The sequence below is a fragment of the Prionailurus bengalensis genome, chromosome C1, assembly GCF_016509475.1.
Source record: "Prionailurus bengalensis isolate Pbe53 chromosome C1, Fcat_Pben_1.1_paternal_pri, whole genome shotgun sequence".
NCBI lineage: Eukaryota > Metazoa > Chordata > Mammalia > Carnivora > Felidae > Prionailurus > Prionailurus bengalensis.
The window spans coordinates 163,821,618-163,839,977 of NC_057345.1; the positions used below are offsets into that span (position 1 = coordinate 163,821,618).

General features: G+C 46.2%; 1 protein-coding gene across 1 annotated transcript; it reads right to left on the bottom strand.

The window, feature by feature from the left end:
• Positions 1-82: 82 nt before the first annotated feature.
• Positions 83-17,103, bottom strand: CHRNA1 (cholinergic receptor nicotinic alpha 1 subunit). The gene is made up of 9 exons (XM_043577090.1): positions 16,957-17,103; positions 11,420-11,565; positions 11,273-11,317; positions 10,101-10,210; positions 7,833-8,028; positions 7,100-7,337; positions 3,819-4,042; positions 2,421-2,660; positions 83-2,126 (listed from the first exon to the last, which is right to left on the bottom strand). The coding sequence occupies exons 1-9, from the start codon at positions 16,997-16,999 to the stop codon at positions 1,995-1,997; spliced, it is 1,374 nt and encodes a 457-aa protein (XP_043433025.1). The 5' UTR covers positions 17,000-17,103; the 3' UTR covers positions 83-1,994.
• Between the last annotated feature and the right edge of the window lie 1,257 nt (positions 17,104-18,360).

Below are 18,360 nucleotides of genomic sequence, written 5' to 3' on the forward strand. Positions count from 1 at the left end.
TAATCAGTCCTGGGAGATTAGGCAAGCAGCAGATTCTTTTTGGTCCTTCTAATTGTGGTAAAATGTATATATAACACGAAACTTACATTTTTACCATTGTTTTCATTCTTTATTTTTAGTTGTGGCAAAATATGCACAGAATGTACCGTCGTAGCCATTTTTAAGCGTAGTGGCATTAAGTACATTCACAGTGTTGTGCAACCATCACCACTGTCCATTTCTAGAACTTTCCCATCATCCCGATCCGAAATTCTACCCATTGAGCAATAACTCACCCCTCCCTCTAAACCTCGGCAATCTCTACTCTACTTTCTGTCTCTATGAATTTGCCTATTCTAAGTACTTCGTTTAACTGGGATCACAAGATTTGTCCTTTTGCGTCTGGCTTATTTCATCAAACATGTTTTCGGGGTTGACACATACTGTAACACACATCAGAACTGCTTTCCTCTTTAAGGCTCAGTAATATCATATGTACACACTGCTGTTCCACCGATGGACGCTTGGGTTGTTGCCATCTTTTGGCTGTCGTGATTATTGCTGCTGTGAACACTGGCGTGTAAGCTCTCTGTTTAAGTCCCTGCTTTCAGTTCTTTTGGGGTATATACCTGGCAGCAGAATTACTAGATCCTCTGGTAATCCCGTGTTTAGCTTTTTGAGGAACCACCAGAATGTTTTCCCTTGGGTTTTCTCTAAAGTGAGGGCACTCTGCCGTGCCACGGGTCTGTGCTGACAAATTACTTTGGGAAGTAGGTTGAAACCAGCTGAGTTCAGAGAGGCTGCCCAGCAGTGCAGTTTACCACTCTCCCCAGTACTCATATGGGTCAGGCGTGTTCCAGTGCTCTGAAGGCCACGATGAGCCCAGGGCGCACGCTTTCTCCTTCTGAGGTGAACTAACTACATTGTGGCTGGAAAGTGGCTCCGAAGGGAAATTAAGTTTCTGTCCTGTTCACTTGCCTGGAATTTCAGAAACGGTGAGGATATGTGCATACATTTCTGATTTCATTGCTAGAACTAAGCCCCCCACACCTGACTGGACGAGGACTGGGGAAGAGGGCAGAAGACCTAATTGGGAAGGCAGGAAGGGGGTTGGCACTAAGACTGAAGCTCTCAAAACCCTGATGGGAGTTACAGGATGGCCTGGATCACGTGGGGCGTGTCCAGGGGAGCAAGGGAGCAGGAGATCCCACCCAGCCCCGAGCTGCTGAACTCAGACTGGGTCTTGGTTCACATCTCAGTTCTTCTGCTTGCTAGTGTGGGCAGTGAACTTGAGCTTCTCGAGTCCAGCTTTCTCATTTGTAAAATAGGGACATCATAAAGTTATGAAGATAAAACAACCACGTATGGGGCGCCATTCGCACAGTGCCGGCCCTCACGCCCAGTACAGCTTAGGAAACCAGCTGGCTGTGTTCCTCAAGCCCCGACTACTCAGGCGCTGTGTCAGAGTGGGAAGCCCTTCCCTCACCTCCCAGTTCTAGAAATCTGCTTTAAAGCATGGGTTTTTTTGATGCGCTTTGCATTTTGGTGGCCATTTCCAGAACTTATATGTTGCCTTTCTACGGCTTCCTTTCTCTCCAAATCAAACGCTTCGTCTTTCGGGGACTGGCAGGTGGGTTTTACTTGTACGTACAAAACTGACTTTAAGCAAAGGATACGTTCTTTGCTTAAAAAAAAAAAAATTAAAAACAAACCAACAGAAAACCTCAGTCATTCTGGGCAAAACTCTTCCAGACGCCTTTGGACGTGAATATGTCTCATCAGTGACCCCATTTCATTTACTAAAAATGGTTTCACTCTCCAGGCAGCCAGAGCAGGATTAAAGGGAGAAATGATGTGAAAATACTTGAGGCCATAACCTTATGTAAATACGAATCATTATCATTAATCATAAATACAGAAAATGAGATGTTTGATAAGTGAGCTGTATTCTTCCTGTCTTCCCTGCCTTTCCCTGCTCTGCCTGGTGCTGGGAGCAGAGGTGGCCTCAGCTCTGCTCATCCTTGCTGATTTAATTCAATGAGCCGACCTGCAAACACAGCCAGGGTTCCAATGATACAGACAAGCATGAAGACTCCAAGGAGAATGTGGTCCATCACCATTGCAACATACTTCCATTCCTCAGCCGCCTGGGAGAGAGAAAAGTGTTAGAATTTCCTTACGATGGTTTTTGGACTCACCATGTTCATGCTATGCATCAATTATGGCCCACTCAAAGCCCGTAACATCCCTTGGCTGGCGTTGTGGTCTTTATTATTCGAATAGATTATTCACAATGTGTTGGCCCACTAAGGTGGCTTAGAGGTGGTCACCAATGCTGCCTCTTGAATGCCAGCCTACTCCTCAGGACAAACCCATCCATCTGTGTTCACGTATTGGATCATTGAAACCCGGAGGTGTGGGTTTCAAGTCACGAAGCTTACGTTATTGGACTCCTGGTCTGACTTCATGGTCTCTGCGATGTATTTGACTCCTTCAATGGCACTTTTTACCTCGGGGTGTTTGATCAGGGGAGAGTGGAAGCCCATGGGTGGAGGCCCCGGCTTCCCAGAAATGTCAGAAATATCAATGTCTTCTGTAAAAATCTTTTTGTCTTGTTTATCTCTGGATGGTCTTTTCATTGTGGAGAAGAACATGATATTTGGGATAGTGTCGATAAAAACCTAACACGAAAAAGAAATCCATGCATGAATTAATGCCAGTAGTGCAAGTATCAAACTCTGACTTTGAATTAGCCGTGTGACTTTAGGCAAATCAGTCAGCTTCTCTGGACCTTAGGGTCTTTGTCCCTAAAACACAAGGACGATACTAGATTTTCTCAAAATTTCCTTCAGACTTACCCCGTGGCCTGTCAAATTACTATGGTTAATAGAGCTGATTTTGTCATGTGAACAGTTCACCACGGGAGGGAGCCCGTGCGCAGCTGTTGGGCTCGAGAAACCAATGAAGTTTAAGCCTCCAGCCTTCAAGGAACCGGCTTCCTTCAAAGCCTTGTGTTAGTTGGATAATATGATTAAAGGAAAAGCCCTTCTGGCTAAAAAAAATATATGAGGGTCCAGCCTCAAAAACAGCCACAGTGTTTTTTTCTCCCCATTTCTTATTCCTGAAGAAATGCAACATGGGCGTTGCCAGGAGTCACGTAAGTCTTTATAGATACAGGGACTGATTGTCCTCCCAAAAGAATACATTGCAAGCAATAGTTTCTCTGTTAATTCATGACAAATCTTTTGCATTCTGCGGAAAACACCCTGACGTCAGTGTCTCTGTGAAGTTTTACCTAAAAACTGACATATTTGAAATGCTAACACTTTTTAAATTTCAATAATGCAAATATCTGAGACCAAGTTCCTCACGAAAACTCACTTTTTGACAATTTCTCGTCAAGCATCCTCTCTATCTCTAGCCCTTATTCTATTCTCAGCAGATGATTTGACCAGCAAAAAATAAGCAGTCTGTTCACAGATTGGGAGACATACAAACAGAGACCTCAGGAATTTCACAGATTCTGAATAAAAAGTGATATATTCACCTTCTCTAATCAAAGAGACTCTTTAAACGTGAATTTGGAGTGGGCTTTGTTAATTCTGTTTTTCTTCTGTGTCTGGGAAGGCTATAGGAATTACTTATCCCTAGCAAGAGGCTAAAACAAAGTTTCTTCTGGAAATCCTCTAAAAATCCCCGGAAAGGACAGTTCCTAAGGGCCCACATGCATCAGCCAGGATTCCACCAGCCAAGTGAAGGAGAGATGTTCGTGAGGGCAGTGCTGCCCCACGCGGGGGGGGGTGGGGGGGTGGGGGGTGGCAGGGCCCTCGCTCGCTCACCTTGCGTACCCAGTCGGGCATGACGTGGGTGCTGGGGGAGCGGTGGTGTGTGTTGATGACAATGACCGTGATGATGATGGACGCGATGACAAACACCATGGTGAACAGCATGTATTTCCCAATCAAGGGCACGGCACTGGAGGTGGAAGGGATTAGCTCCACGATGACCAGGAGGAACACGGTCAAGGACAGCAGGACAGAGATGCTCAGAGTCATCTTCTCTCCTGCACGGAATGAAAAAGAAATACAACCCATTCACTGGTTATGGGCTGAATTGTTCTCTTCGGTTTTCTGCATGGAAGTCCTAAGCCTCATGGCCTCAGTGGCAGTATTTGTCGATGAGGCCTGTAACGAGGCAATTAAGTCAACATGAGTTCATCAGGGAGGGCGCTCCTCCAATGACTGGTGTCCTGAGAAGTAAGGGAGATTGGGGAGCGCCTGGGTGGCTCCGCCGGTGAAGCGTCTGACTCCTGCTCAGGTCACGATCTCGTGGTGTGTGAGTTCAAGCCCCGCATCTGGCTCTGCGCTGACTGTGTGGAGCCTGCTTGGGATCCCCTCTCTCTCCCTCTCTTTCTCTCTCTGCCCCTCCCCCACTTGTGCTATCGCTCTCAAAATAAACTTTAAAAAAAAAAAAAAAAGAAGGAGATTAGGGCACGGACACACACAGAGGGGAAAGACCAGGGGAAGACACAGGGAGGAGACCGCCATCCACAAGCCAAGGAGAGAAGCCTAGAGGAAACCAGACCTGCTGACACCGTGACCTCCAGGACTGTGTGGACAAAATTCCTGTTGTTTCAGCCACCCGGTCTGTGGCACTTTATTAGGGCAGCTATAGCAGACTAATACGCCACAAAACCCAGGGGGTGAGAACCATGTGACCCGCATACAGCTGGGGGCATTTGGGGGGCAGAATTTCGTCCTCTGGGACCTTAGCACCTTAGCTCTACTGACCATGGCAAGTGACAGACACTTCCACTAGAGGCCGCCAAGCAGCCGAGGGCTGCTTTGTCTCCTGTCCCAGCATTCCACTGCTTGGTGGAACTCAGGGAGCCAGGTACACCAAGCTGAGTGACAAGCTAGACTCCAGGTGGCAGTTTTTCTGTCTGCAACAGACTATCATCAACCTCACAAAGCTGAACCACGGTCTGACCTACTCGTGACCCAGCAGGTGGATGGGCAACCCAGGAGCGCATGCTACTTTTCTCAGTATGGGAGGGGGCTGCAAGACCAAAACCGAGAAAAGGACAAAACCAGTGAACTTTGCACATTCATTTAGAGGACAGTTTGGTTTTCTTCTTGTTCTGTCTTTCATATCAAGGGACCAGGGGTTCCCCTGCCCCGACCTCTTCTCACCAGATCCTATCATTTCAGGGTGGATAATTCCCCGTTCGAGTCTCGGTATGGCAAGCCAGGAGGGTGGGGGACTGAATGGCCCTGGAATATTTTTGTGGGCACTGACGGCCTCGGAGGCAGCTCGAGAGCCTTTGGAAGGGACTTCCCTTGGGCTGGTCTTGCTGTTTGTCTCGGGAGACCCTTGTGTTGTCCCGTTCTCCAGTATGGAGCTTTTTCCCGTACTGGATGCTTCCAGATGCTAGGAGTGTATACAGGAAATGGAGCGGATGCAAACAAGAAATGATCAATTCCACCTAGTGAGAAGAAGTCTACCGAGTGGGTGGGAAAGTCTTTAAAAGTGAAAAAGAGGGGGCACCTGGGTGGCTCCGTCGGTTGAACATTTGACTCTTGGTTTCGGCTCCGGTCATAATCTCACAGTTTGTGAGCTGATAGCACTGAGCTTTCTGGGAATCCTCTCTTTCCCTCTCTCTGCCCCTCCCCTGCTCATGCTCACTCTTTCTCTCTCTTAAAATAAATGAACTAAAATAAAGATAGGTAATTTTTTTGTGAAAAAGATGTATATATGAAAATTGATCAAGTTACATCAGATTTCTTGAGTAATAATGATAATGGCTAACATTTATCAAGCATTTTCGCTGTTCTGCGTGCTTTTCAAGCATAAACCATTGCACATTTATAGAGATTCTGACTAGTTTCCATATTGCCCTAACTAGTAGTCTCTTCACTTTAAGGAGCTTAATTTGTTAGAAACTCAAAAACAAATTGTGTTTGTGATCATTTGTTTAAAAATAAGTACAGTCATAAGAACAACGGGCATTCTGTGGGGCAAGTTCTGCCTTATTCTCTACTGTATCCGTGCCACATAACAATTGTTCAACAAATACATGTCAAATGAGTGAATTCATAATCTTTTTTCCCCCTTGTTATAAAGTTAGACTTTGTGTGTGTGTGTGTGTTTATTTGTGTTTATCATTTTGATATAATTGTTCCCTGTCATAAGTTTGAGGACTGTCTGTATCCTTTCTTTGTCCCCACTTGTCTGCCCTAAATTGTTTATGAGCAGTGACTTCTCACAGGCACTTGTGTGCCCTCTTCCCCTTTTCTGGGGATTGTTGGTGTTTGTTGAAATTATGTCACAGATGTGATCACTCAGTAGGAAATAAGGAAGTTGTCCAGGCTGATATGTGAGAAAGAATTGCCACTTGGGAAGTATGGTCGTGTGTGTAAAGATAGTGCCACCTGGAAAACAGACATGCAAAAGCGATTTTCAAATGGCAAGCGGTGAGCAAAAGAGGCAAGACCTGGGAGCACCTGGGTGGCTCGGTTGGTTGAGCGTCCAACTTCGGCTTAGGTCACAATCTCGCGGTTCGTGAGTTCAAGCCCCGCGTTGGGCTCTGTGCTGACAGCTTGGAGCCTGGAGCCTGCTTCCGATTCTGTCTCCCTCTCTCTCTGCCCCTGCCCGCTCATACTCTGTCTCTCTCTCTCAAAAAAAAATAATAATAATAAACGTGATTTTTTTTTTTTTTTTAAAGAGGCAAGACCTGGCTTGGTCAGGATATAGCAAGTGGCTTCACAGGGGAAGTGGCATGAGGGGTGACCCAAGCCTTACCCAGCATGTCTCTGGGCACACAGTAGGTATTCAGCAAGTAAGCATTGATGGTTATTCGCTTTAACTACACTGAGCTGTGTCTGTGCACCTCCAGGGTCACGGTCAACTCTCTGCCTGCTCCATAGTCTGCTCTAGCTGTGAGCTCCCCCCACCTGTGACTCACCACTGAACATGGCCTCTCAGTAAATGCATCCTCCCAGCGATGATGATTTGGGCCTGTCTGCTCATCCTTGTTTGTTAGCCCATAATTATTTCTGGTTTTCCCCAAAATAGCCGCACAAGATCTGCCTGCATCAGCAGCCATGGCACCTGCACCCACCTGAGTCTGTGGGCAGGTAGAACACCAGGCCGGTTAGGAAGGAGAAGAGCAGGCAGGGAATGATGACATTGACGATGAAGTAGAGGGGCAGGCGCTGCATGACGAAGTGGTAGGTGATGTCCAGGTAGGGGGTGGTGGGGCAGCAGGCGTAGAACACCCAGTGCTTCCAGCCTCGGGACTCCTTGATCACCCATTCTCCGCTTTCCATGAAGTTGCTTAGGTCTGGTTGGTCGCTTTCCTGAGAAGATGAAATGAAACTTTGAAAACCCAGCCACATCACCCTGAGGAGGGGTGGGTTGCAAAATCAGCTGTAATAAAGCAACAGGAGGCGGTGCTGTCGTGTACCCCGGACAGGCCCCACGAGGGTCACTTCCGGTTTGGGGCCATAGAGTCCTTTCCTGTGAAATAAGGGAGCTGGGACTATTGGGATCCTCCATGTTGACTACACATTCAAGTCACCTGGGAACTTCAAAACATATTGGTGCCTTAGTCCCACCCCAGACCGATTAAGCCAAAATTCCTAGGACGGAGCCTGGGCATAGGAATTTACATAAGCTTCCAGGTGGTACTCATGGGCACACATCAAGAACCGTCCCCATATCGAGAACCACTGAACTGGACGATCCCAAAGTTCAAATGGGCGCTGAGAGCCTGTGACTCTGGAGGCGCAGAGTTGGACACCTGAATTACGCGTTTCCTGAGACCAGCCGCATCACACGAGGGCAGCACCTACCGGGTTGATGGCCACCACAGAGCCATCGTAGGTCCAGGTACCCAGCTTCATGCTGCAGTTCTGTTCATCAAAGGGAAAGTGGGTGACGATGATCTCACAGTAGCTTTTGAAGATGGCTGGAGGCGTCCACGTGATGTGGCCAGTGTAGTCCAGGAGCACTTTGGTGAACTTGACAATGGCAAAGTCACCATCTGCACTGCAATTGGGATCAAAGAGGAACATGACTCCAAGTGACGGATGAGCCTTCAGTTCAGCTCCGGGATGTTAGCAGGAGACAGCTGTTAATTATTCAGGTGCTAATTATAGACGCTTTCACTGGGACAGTGTCACTTTTTATCCGTAGCAGTGTTTCCCAGGTTTGTCTGATAATAGAATCGCTGGGGTGCTTGTTCAAAATACAGGTTTCTGAGCACCATCTGAAGCACTAAATCAGAATATCTGGGGAAGAATCTAGTTTTAAGGAAATAACAGGTAATACTGTATACCAGATTTTTTTTTCCTTCCCAGTCCCCAGTAGTATTTGTAATGTTAATTTCCATCTATTCCTCCCCCAATATATCTTGAAAGTTAACTGGGGGAAAAAAGCAGGAATTTAAAATAAAAACAGGTCCAGTGGCTCGTTACTGTGGTAAGCAGGTTAAGAAGGGCTCTGTTACCTCTTTCAGAACTATTTAGAACTCGATAGGGTGGGGCTACAAACCCAGATGCCTCCATGGCCAAGCAGGTGAGGAAGGCGGTAAGGGCAGGGGAGAGCCCTCTCTCCTCTAAAGAAGGTGACACTCCGCTTTGCTGTGGCTTCCTTGTGTGAGTGAAGGCCCCAAACTGCCAGATATTTGAATTTTCCCTCGGAAGCGGGAAATCTAGATTTTTTAATACAAAGTTTCCATATTTTTGAATGTTGGATTTTTCTAGAGAGACTAAAACTCCAGAGTTTAATGTGATATTTTTACATTTCGGAAAGTTGGCACCAATTTCTCACTACAAAAATCCAACATGGTAGATACTAAAAAAATAACGAGCCACTTCTGCAGGCCTCATTCAGTGGGCAGTCCACTTGACCCCAAATGGCCTGTGTCCTGGGGCCTTGGCCAAAGGCATTTGGAATAGATGTTGAACAAGTGGGTGGGGTCTGCCTTGGTGGGCTTTCGGGGGCATATGGCATATATTGGAGTCTCACTTCATTAACCAAGAGATTTTCTTCCCACTGATTTTTCCTTGGGATGGAGGTAGGGCTCTATCCAGAGAACTATGCAGTTTTGGACCTTCCCCAAAGAGACCCAAAGAGCAGAGGGCCACAGGGTCATCTGGGTCCATCTCTATAGATAGCGATAAGTAAAACAGGGTTCTCCCCCCACCAGGGTGTTCCCGAGCGAGTTTGTCAAAAGGAGGAACGGATTTTAATGGCTTCTCTTAGATTCTTGCTGAACGAGAAAACTAACACAAGACACTCTGCTCCATCAGCGTATTTGTCCGAAAAGGTTACACAAATGATTGGATAATTTGGCTCAAGCTTGAATCTCAGGTGCCGCTGGGAAATATGTAGTAGAAAATCAAAGTAGGAGGACCAGCCTTAAATGAGGGTGTCATTTCCATTCACAAGCCCCTGCCGCCCTCCCTGGTCAATCTGCGAGAAGGCACAGCCTGCTCACACAGACACATGCTGTAGAATGTCAGGCCGCACATCCTCTCGGCCGATGGCGAATGCTCCTGCCTGGGAAGGATGCTCTTTGAAACGAACGTTCCCTGACAAATGAAGGGCGTATGATAATGAACCTGTCATTAAACCAGAGTGTCTTGAATCACATTATAATTTCACAACATGCAGTCTGTCACGGAGCCCGGTGGATGGGCTACGCAGGCATCCCAGGCCATCAGCAGCACACGACGCCCTGGGAAGCCGTGACGACGTGATGGATAACAACCCCGGGAGGTTCAGACCTATTGGTAGGAAGGACATTTAATTCCAAGGAACTCAATTATATGAATTTGGGTTCCTTGGATGGCTGCCCTACACCCTTCAGGAGCTCTCAGGGATTAAATGTCCCCCACCCCACAGCCCTGATTCAATTTGGCTCTGATAATTGTTTCTATTCATAACATGAGACACCATATGGCACCCCTAGCATGTCAACTTGGCTCTTGGTTTTTAAGGGTTATTTAATGTGAAGGGTGGTGAGAAGCATACTGAGAGTAGCAGCCCTTCCAATAGGGCTTGGGCTCCACCTGCCCCAGGAATGTCGCCCTCCCCAGCCCGTCTGTTTTGCTTACTTGTTATAGAGAACGAGGTCTGGGCGCCAGATCTTTTCCGAAGGAATGTGAATTTTTTTCACGCCACCATAGTCCTCTGGATTCCATTTTAGGTTGTAGTCTACCCATTGCTAAAACATGGAGACGACATTTTGCTGATAAAAAGAGCTAAACACATTTTTCAAAAACCCAAGAGTTCTGATGGGTATGATAGTTCAGATGTGGACAGGAGTTGTGCTCCAGTAAAAGAGGTTTGATTCAGAATTCAGCTTGCACGCTAGTAAACGATAACACCAAACGCCTCTATAGTACTGACTACTTGTAGACACTATTACGAGCATTTTACGCATATTCATCTCGTGGTCTTCACAATAGTCCTATGAGGGAAGAGCGATTATTGGCCCCATTTTACAGATGAGAAAACAAAGGTACTTCAGGGTAGCCCGTCTACCATGCCATCCTGCCCACCCCAGGAAAGGAGCATGACCTTCTGGTAAACATTTCCCCAAGCAGGCAACATCATTTTATAAAAATGGTATATTTCTTTCCTACCTTATAAAAGTAATAAATGCCCAACGTAGCAAATTCAGATGACACAGTGTTATGACCTGAACTGCGTCTCCCCCAGAATTCACGTGTTGAAACCCCAGTTTCCAGTACCTCATAATATAACTTCGTTTGGAGGTAGGGTCTAATTAGGTTAGAATTAGGTCCTGAAGAGAGGCTCTAATGCAACACAACTGGTGTCCTTAAAGAAGGGGACACGGGAAGGCAAACATTTTCAAGAAGAATGCCATGTGAACATGACGTTGGCCAACTACACGCAAAAGAGACAGGCCTGGAGCAGTTCGTCCCTCACAGCCCTCAGACGGAACCAGTTCTGCCGAAACCTTGACTTTGGACGTTTGGCCTCAAGAGCTGCAAGAGAATAAATTTCTCTTGTTTGAGCCACCTCGTTTGTGGCTTTGGTTATGGTAGGTGGCCTAGCAAACTAACATACAAACACAAAACACGAAGTAAAAAACACACACACACATACCAACAAATACGACCCATAATCTCACTACACCAAAATATTTATACTTCCACGATGTTGGTATGTAAACCGTGTTACCCAGATTGATTCCCTTTGGGCTCAGGTTAAATTCCGGGGTGAATACCAGCAGCATCAATGCAGTTATCTAGCTGAATACCTGTTTCAGTCGCACATTGGTTGTCACAATCTGATTTACTTCATCCTGAAAAAAGAGAAGACCCCATCTTTAGGGGTAAGGACGGGAGGAGGGGGGAGGGTGCTGCAGGGTGAGAGGGGCGGGGAGCCCAGAGTGCGGCTGTCTCACCACGTTGATGAGCTGTATCAGCTGCAGACCCACGGTGACCTCCACAACCTGGCGGTGGTCTTCCACGGGCCGAACCACACTGTTGTAATCTTCAAACAGCTTTGCCACCAGGCGGGTCTCATGTTCGGAGCCTAGGACGAGGCCAGCTGAGACAGCAAATGACACACACACTGTCAGATTCTGCTCCCCGCCCTCTACAAACACTCGCATAAGTAACTGAGGCGTGACCAGCTAATGGAAGGCACACAGGCCCCCTTGTTGAAGGGCTCCCAGTGCAGCTTCTATTGCCCTAAGTTCTTTTCCAATCGCAGCTGCTGGTGCGGTCCCTTCCCTGGTGGGGTGTGCCAGATTATCCTGACACTTGTGCTCTGAGCAGATGACATTCCTTAATACAGCCTCTGGCTGAATCAGGCTTGCCGCTGCGCACACACAAGAAGACAAGTCCACACAAAAGCCCGTCTTCGTATTTCAGAGACTACTCATGGGGCGATGAAATCTCAGGTTGGCTGGCGTCAGATCTCACGATGCGCTGAACAGCCGAAAATTGATGCCGGTTCATACCCGCTGGGATGACCGCCATTCACAGAACTGAAGACGGTGAGTGTTGGTGAGATTGGGGCACGGTACAGCCACTGTGGGAGAGCGTTTGGCGGTTCGTCACACGAGGTGCATGCAGCGTGACCCTGTGACCTAGTGATGCCACTCCTAGGTGTATCCCTCAAAGAACTGGCCACACAAAAACTCGTGCACCAGTGTTCACGGCAGCGTTATACATAATAGCCAAAAGATGGAAACAACCTGAATGCCCATCAGCAGATAAGCGGATGAACAAATTGTGCCATATACATGCGGTGGAATATTATTCACCCATAAAAATGAATGAAGAGTTGACTCATGCTACAACATGGTTGAGCCCTGAAAACGTGCCAAGTGAAAGAAATTGGACACAAAGGGGCACATAGTGTATGATTCCATTGATATGAAATATCCAGAAGAGGTAAATCCGTAGAGCTAGCAGATCAGTGGTTAGCAGGGGCTGAGGAGACAGAGGAAGCGAGAGTAACTGCCGATGGGTACAGGGTTTCCTTTTGGGGTGACGAAAACATTCTGGAACTAGATAGCGGTGATGGTTGCACAACACCGTGAATGTACTAAATGTCACTAAATCACACACTCCAAATGGTAGTTTTATGTGATGTGTATTTTCCTGTGGCAAATTCTACGTAGTGTGTTTTTTCTTGTAATTAAAAAAATTAACTGCTGGTGGGTCCGTGTCCCTGTTAACTTAACGTTAAGTAAACACCACGTGCTTTTCTGACCTGGGTTTGGAGCTCCTCCTGTCTGGAGCACGAGTGACTTCTTAGGAATCTTTACTGCATTTTCCCTCAGGTGGGTGAAAAATAGTATCTACTACTCTTGGACCCCACAGCTTTTCTATATCCAATGTTAATGCAGTTCTCACCGGCCTGTGATGAGGCAGGCAGACGGTCATTCTCACGTGAGATCTGAGAGGCTGGAAGACTTGTCCAAGGTCCTGCGGCTGAGGCGGGGCTTGGGAGGAGCGCTGTCATTCTGCGCTGTGCTCCTGCACTGACTTGTGAGGTTACGAGTGTGCCGTGGGCTGTCTTAGAAAGTGCACGAATGCACCCACCGTTCTAACCGTGAGAAAAAGCGTTCCAAATTCCAGCAAGTGCCTTATGAAGGATCTTTGTAACTCCAGCCTTACGTGGGTTGGGGATTGTCTGTTCAGGGTCATGAGAGGAAGCAGACACATGATCCATTTGCCCTAATTCATGTAAGCAGATCTCCCCTTTCCGCAGGTTATTCCTGAAGCCACCATACCTTTTCCCTGGGCCGTGACAACTTGAAAAATCGCATGAGTGAGATGCTTTCCCTTGTCCCCAGTAATGTTAACCTCTTGCCTCTAAGACAGGTCATTATTTTTCTTTATTGTTTTTCTCCTTGAATCCTAGGTTTGAAAGAGTTTGTCAACCAAATAACTGTAAAGTTAAGCAATTACCTTTCTATTTTTATTAATAAAAATAACTAGCGTATCCAATTTGTTATGTGGCAGACACGCTTTATACGTATTGACTCTTTCTTTTCTCGTAACTGGGTGGGGTAGGCACGGTTCTTGTCTTCACTTTACAGAGGAGGAAATTGAACCATAGGGAGGTTGAGTGAGTTGTCCAGATTTCATAAACGGTGGAGCCCAGCGGCCATGCTCTCCACCACAAAAATGTGTATTCTGTTAGGAGAGCTTCATTGAAGGCCCTGTATTCGTATTACCTTATTGAATCCTTATAACAATCCTATGAGATAAGTCTTTACCCCTAGTTTACAAGTGAGAAAATGGACATTCGGACAGTCGAAGCATGTGCTCATGGTTCCCAGCTATTTGGAAGTGGGATTATAAATGCAGGCAATCTGACCCCAGGGTCTGTGCTCTTTGTCACCTCCCTTAGGGTGAGTGTATCTTTTCCATTTGGATTTTTGAAGCTTTCCGCGTAGCTTGTTAAGTGTCTTCATTATGACCTTCCTGGATTCTATGTATAGAACCCCTGACCTAGCCTACCTCATTTCTAGTTTCCCCAATTTTCTGAATCCCAAAGCGTCCATGCAGCACTTAAACACAACGCCTCACCCAAACCACTTGCATTCAAGGACCCTTCAAGGGAATGTGTTGTCCAAAGACCCAGTTTTTGCTGTCACCCCATTGAGCACCTGGGACACAGCAATGCCCTGTCTTCCACACCTGTCTCTCTTGGGCCCCTCCTGGCTCATGGGCAGGGCACTGTCATGGGTCACTGAGTGCCTTGGCTACAGAGTGTGAAGCTATTGCTTTGGCACTAGCTGGGCTGCTTATCTTTAAGTGACTGTTTATTCCCCTTTGACAAGAAGACCATACTAGAAAGCAACAGATAGAGCAGATGGTCTACATTATGTAGCAGGAAAACTATGCAGTCCAACTCTATGGTCCACTGGGGAGAAGGCAAGGACTGGGAGACAGGCCCGGTCAGCATTCCAGTGACATTCGCTTCCTCCTCTCTCAGTCTCACTAATAACAAGGAACCTTGTTCTTTCCGTAATGCATTTCTAAGGAATTTCTAAGGAGGTCTCCATTTCTTAGATTGGGTTCATTGTTTGTTTCTTTTTTTCCTGCCCAAAGCAGGGTGGAGTAATAGAAAACATACAGGACTTGAATTCAGAATTCTGTGATTCTGTTCCCAGCTCCAATGTGGTCCGTATAATTAATTGGACCAGTTTTTCATGGAATCAATGAATCACAGTAGATACTTTCTTAAAAAGACAGGGTGTAAATTAATAAACACACGCACAGAAATAATGTCAAAGTCTTTCTTTTCAGCAAAATCATAGGCGTAATCTGTATTCGGATGGTAGTAACATTAATTCATTCATTATTTGTTGAGCACTTACTATATGCAAAGCATTGTTTTAAGAGCTTTGAGATATTCGGAGATGAATTATACGAATCTTGTCTTTCTACCCTCATGAAGATTGACATTTGTCATTTACCCAAAGAGCTAGGAACAAGTTGCAAAGTAATATGGCGTAAGAAAAGTGGCAGTGAAGTACTTGGGATTCTGGAGACGGAAGAGAGGAAAAGGTTGTGATGAAAGGTGCTATGTAAGTAGAACAGAAATCATTATGTCCCTGATGTGAATGAGAATTTTGGCCACAAAGAACTGATTCTAACTAGGGGAACCCAGCCACAATTTCCAAGTGTTCTTTTTGTACTCTACTGGGTCGATTTGCATTTTTTAAAAAAATTTTTTAATGCTTATTTATTTTTGAGAGAGAGAGAGAGACAGAGCATGAGCAGAGGAGGGGCAGAGAGAGAGGGAGACAGAATCTGAAACAGGCTCAAGGCTGTCCGCACAGAGCCGGATGCAGGATTCAAACCCGGGAAATGTGAGATCATGATGACCTCAGCTGAAGTCAGACAACCGACTAAGCCACCCAGGCGCCCCTCAATTTGCAGTTTTTATGGAGGAACAGTACGATGGATTGGGCAAAAGGAGTTCTGAAATGTTACTAGTCGCTTTAGGTAATTCTCGTCTCAACGTGGTGCCGTATCTCTTGCTACCTTTGACGCTTGCAGGCTGTGTTTTCTAATGAGGCCCACAATAAACAGTCTCCGACTGATCTCATTCCAACCTTTATAAATTAGGTGACCTCAGGCAGGTCAGTTCATGTCTTTCAGCCTCAGTTTCCCTATAATAACAAATTTAAGTTGTGGGCCTTGCCTCATCTAGCTCTGAATTTCTCTGAACTCCTATGTGAACTGATACCAGGAAATTCTAGGTTTGATCTAAATATATATCACATGCTGTTTTAGATGGGTAAACACGCATTTTCAGGGGTCTTTGGTATCCTAAGAGATCACCTGAGGATTTTCACATGTAAGCATATCACTTAAGAATTTTCATTGAGTGTAGCGTTTGCAGGCACATACACGCTTACACACACACACACACACACACACACACGTGTGGCACACCCACTGCACCACCGTCACCAACGCTATCACCACCAGGCCAGTTTGGGTTGGATCAAGTCCAAGTCCCGCAGACTGGAATTTATCAGAGCTCAGGCAATTTCCCTGAATTCTGCTGTTGAAAAACATGAATAATGAAGCTTTTTACCATTGTTGCCCAGAAGGCCTGCGTTTGTCGGAGCAATATTGGAAAAGAGAAATCACAGAATGTCAGCCGTCTCGTTTCTCCATTGGGATGATATCACCAGTAAACTTTTATGTGAAGCAATCAGCAAGCATCTCCTACTTCCCCCTACCGGAAGTTTGGGATCAAGGCTAGCGTTTCAGCTGCTGTGTTGTGACACATTCCAGAGGTGAATGCAGGTCAAGGGCTGTGCAAGGTTTTATAGTTTCATTTCAAACCCAAACTTACATATGGTAAAAAAGTAGGCAGAAACGCATTCATAGGGCCTTTTGGTTTTTAACTTTGGACGTTAAAAAAAAGAAAAAAAGAAAGAAAGAAAGAAAGACCAAATATGTAATCTCTCACGGAAAGAGTTTAGTTACAATTATTAATAGGATTCTCTTTCCAGCACATGGAGCTGTCAATCAATCTCTTCATTATCAGAATTCTCCCAGAGCAGTAAAAGGACTTGTTAACCAAATTGTCTGTAATTATAAGATGCCACTGTAAGTGCTTAGGGTTGTTCAGATATGAAAGCTGCTCCGGGAGGGTGGTAAGGCTGCTGAATCTGATCATAAGGGCAAGTCCGATGCCAGGCACTGATGGAGTCAGAGACCTGCACATCTACTTTGCAGGCTTTGAGCCCGCAGCTCCTATTTTAATTGGATAACACAAATTAGAAATCTTTATCCACAAACCGAATCAAGCCAGCAGGAGCGAGAAACTGACAGAGTATACTGCCTCGGGCTGACAAAGCCCTACCACTCTGTATTCCCCTCAGACAAGCAACGTACTGGTCTGGGGGCTTCCAATGCTTCAGCGTCACAGGAGAGCCCCATCGACCCTGGCACTTACCTGAGCAGAGCCCAAGGAGCAGGAGGAGCGGCCAGGGCTCCATGGGCTGTGGGTGCTGGTGTGGATGGGTGCCGCTCGTGGGGACTCTCTGGCTGGAAGCTTGGCCGTTAGAGGGCTTGGAAAGTGAGTCGGCTCAGTGGAGCTATTGTTTCACACCACCTGTTTGTGGTAAGTGACAGCTGGGCTGCCCAGAGCCCTGGGAGCCCAGGGAGTTGCTAAGGGCCTAACAGTATTACAGGGTGCCTCACTTTACATAATTGCTATACCCTTGACAAGTTGACTGTGAACCACACTGTATGTTTAAATGCACCATGAGTCAGGTTCAGGTAAAATAATTTATAGTAGGGAATGAATTCTTTTGAATGGTGAGCAATCCCTTCCTTTTTGTGTAAACCAGACCCCCATCTATGTGGACTGATTTGATCAGGGTCACTAGGTCTGAGTAGATAGTCAGCTGTTAGTGTAAAACACTGATCATCCTGAGTCACAGAAGTCCACATTCTACACGTAGGACAGTTTGAGTTGCTGTGGCTCGTTCTGGGCTGAGAGTGCATGGGGCTCTTGTGCTGAATGACTTTGAGAAGAGTGTGGTTGGTGCTGAATCTGCTGGTGGAGACTTCCACCAGACTTGGGTTTGGTTTTTAACAAAGATGGCTTCTTCCATAAAACTGGTTTTGTTGCCCCCCCGGAGCGGACTCTGACTCAGGCAAGCAAAGAGCAGAGTGGTTCAGCTTTTCAATTTCCTTGTTAAAAAACAACAACAGCCCTAGAAGCCAGCAGTTAGTGACTGCTCAGTCTGAAAAGTATTTTTACCAAAACAGGGAAGGAAGCAGTTATTTAAAAGGAGACCCTGCCTGCTCCTTTCCTTTTTCCCAGATAGAATCAAGTGAGGAAGGTCCCTCGTCTCAAGTCCAAGGACAGTATCCTGACACATCCACCCATTCTGGTGAGTCAAAACAAATAATTAGGGAAAAGGCTTGGAAGGTACAGGAGATAGCTGCAAATTCACATTATTTATATATATATTTTTTCTGTTTAATTTGTGGGAGGTCAGCTCTCTATCCACTAAAAAATTGGTTCTCTCCTTTCCGGAGTATAGCATTGTGACTGCCTAGCCAGGAAAGGTCATCCTTCTACCGAATTCTTGTCTCTAGAAGGAGCCATGTGTTTCTGGGGTTTTTTGTTTTGTTTTTTTTTTAGGTAGGCTCCAGGTCTAGTGTGAGCCCAACTTGGGGCTTGAACTCATGACCCCAAGATCAAGACCTGAGCTAAGATCCAGTTGGACGCTCAACTGACTGAGCTACCGAGGAGCCCCTAAGTTTATTCATTTACTTAGGTAATCCAACACCAACATGGGGCTCAAACCCATGACCCCAAGATCAAGAGTCACATGCTTTTCTGACT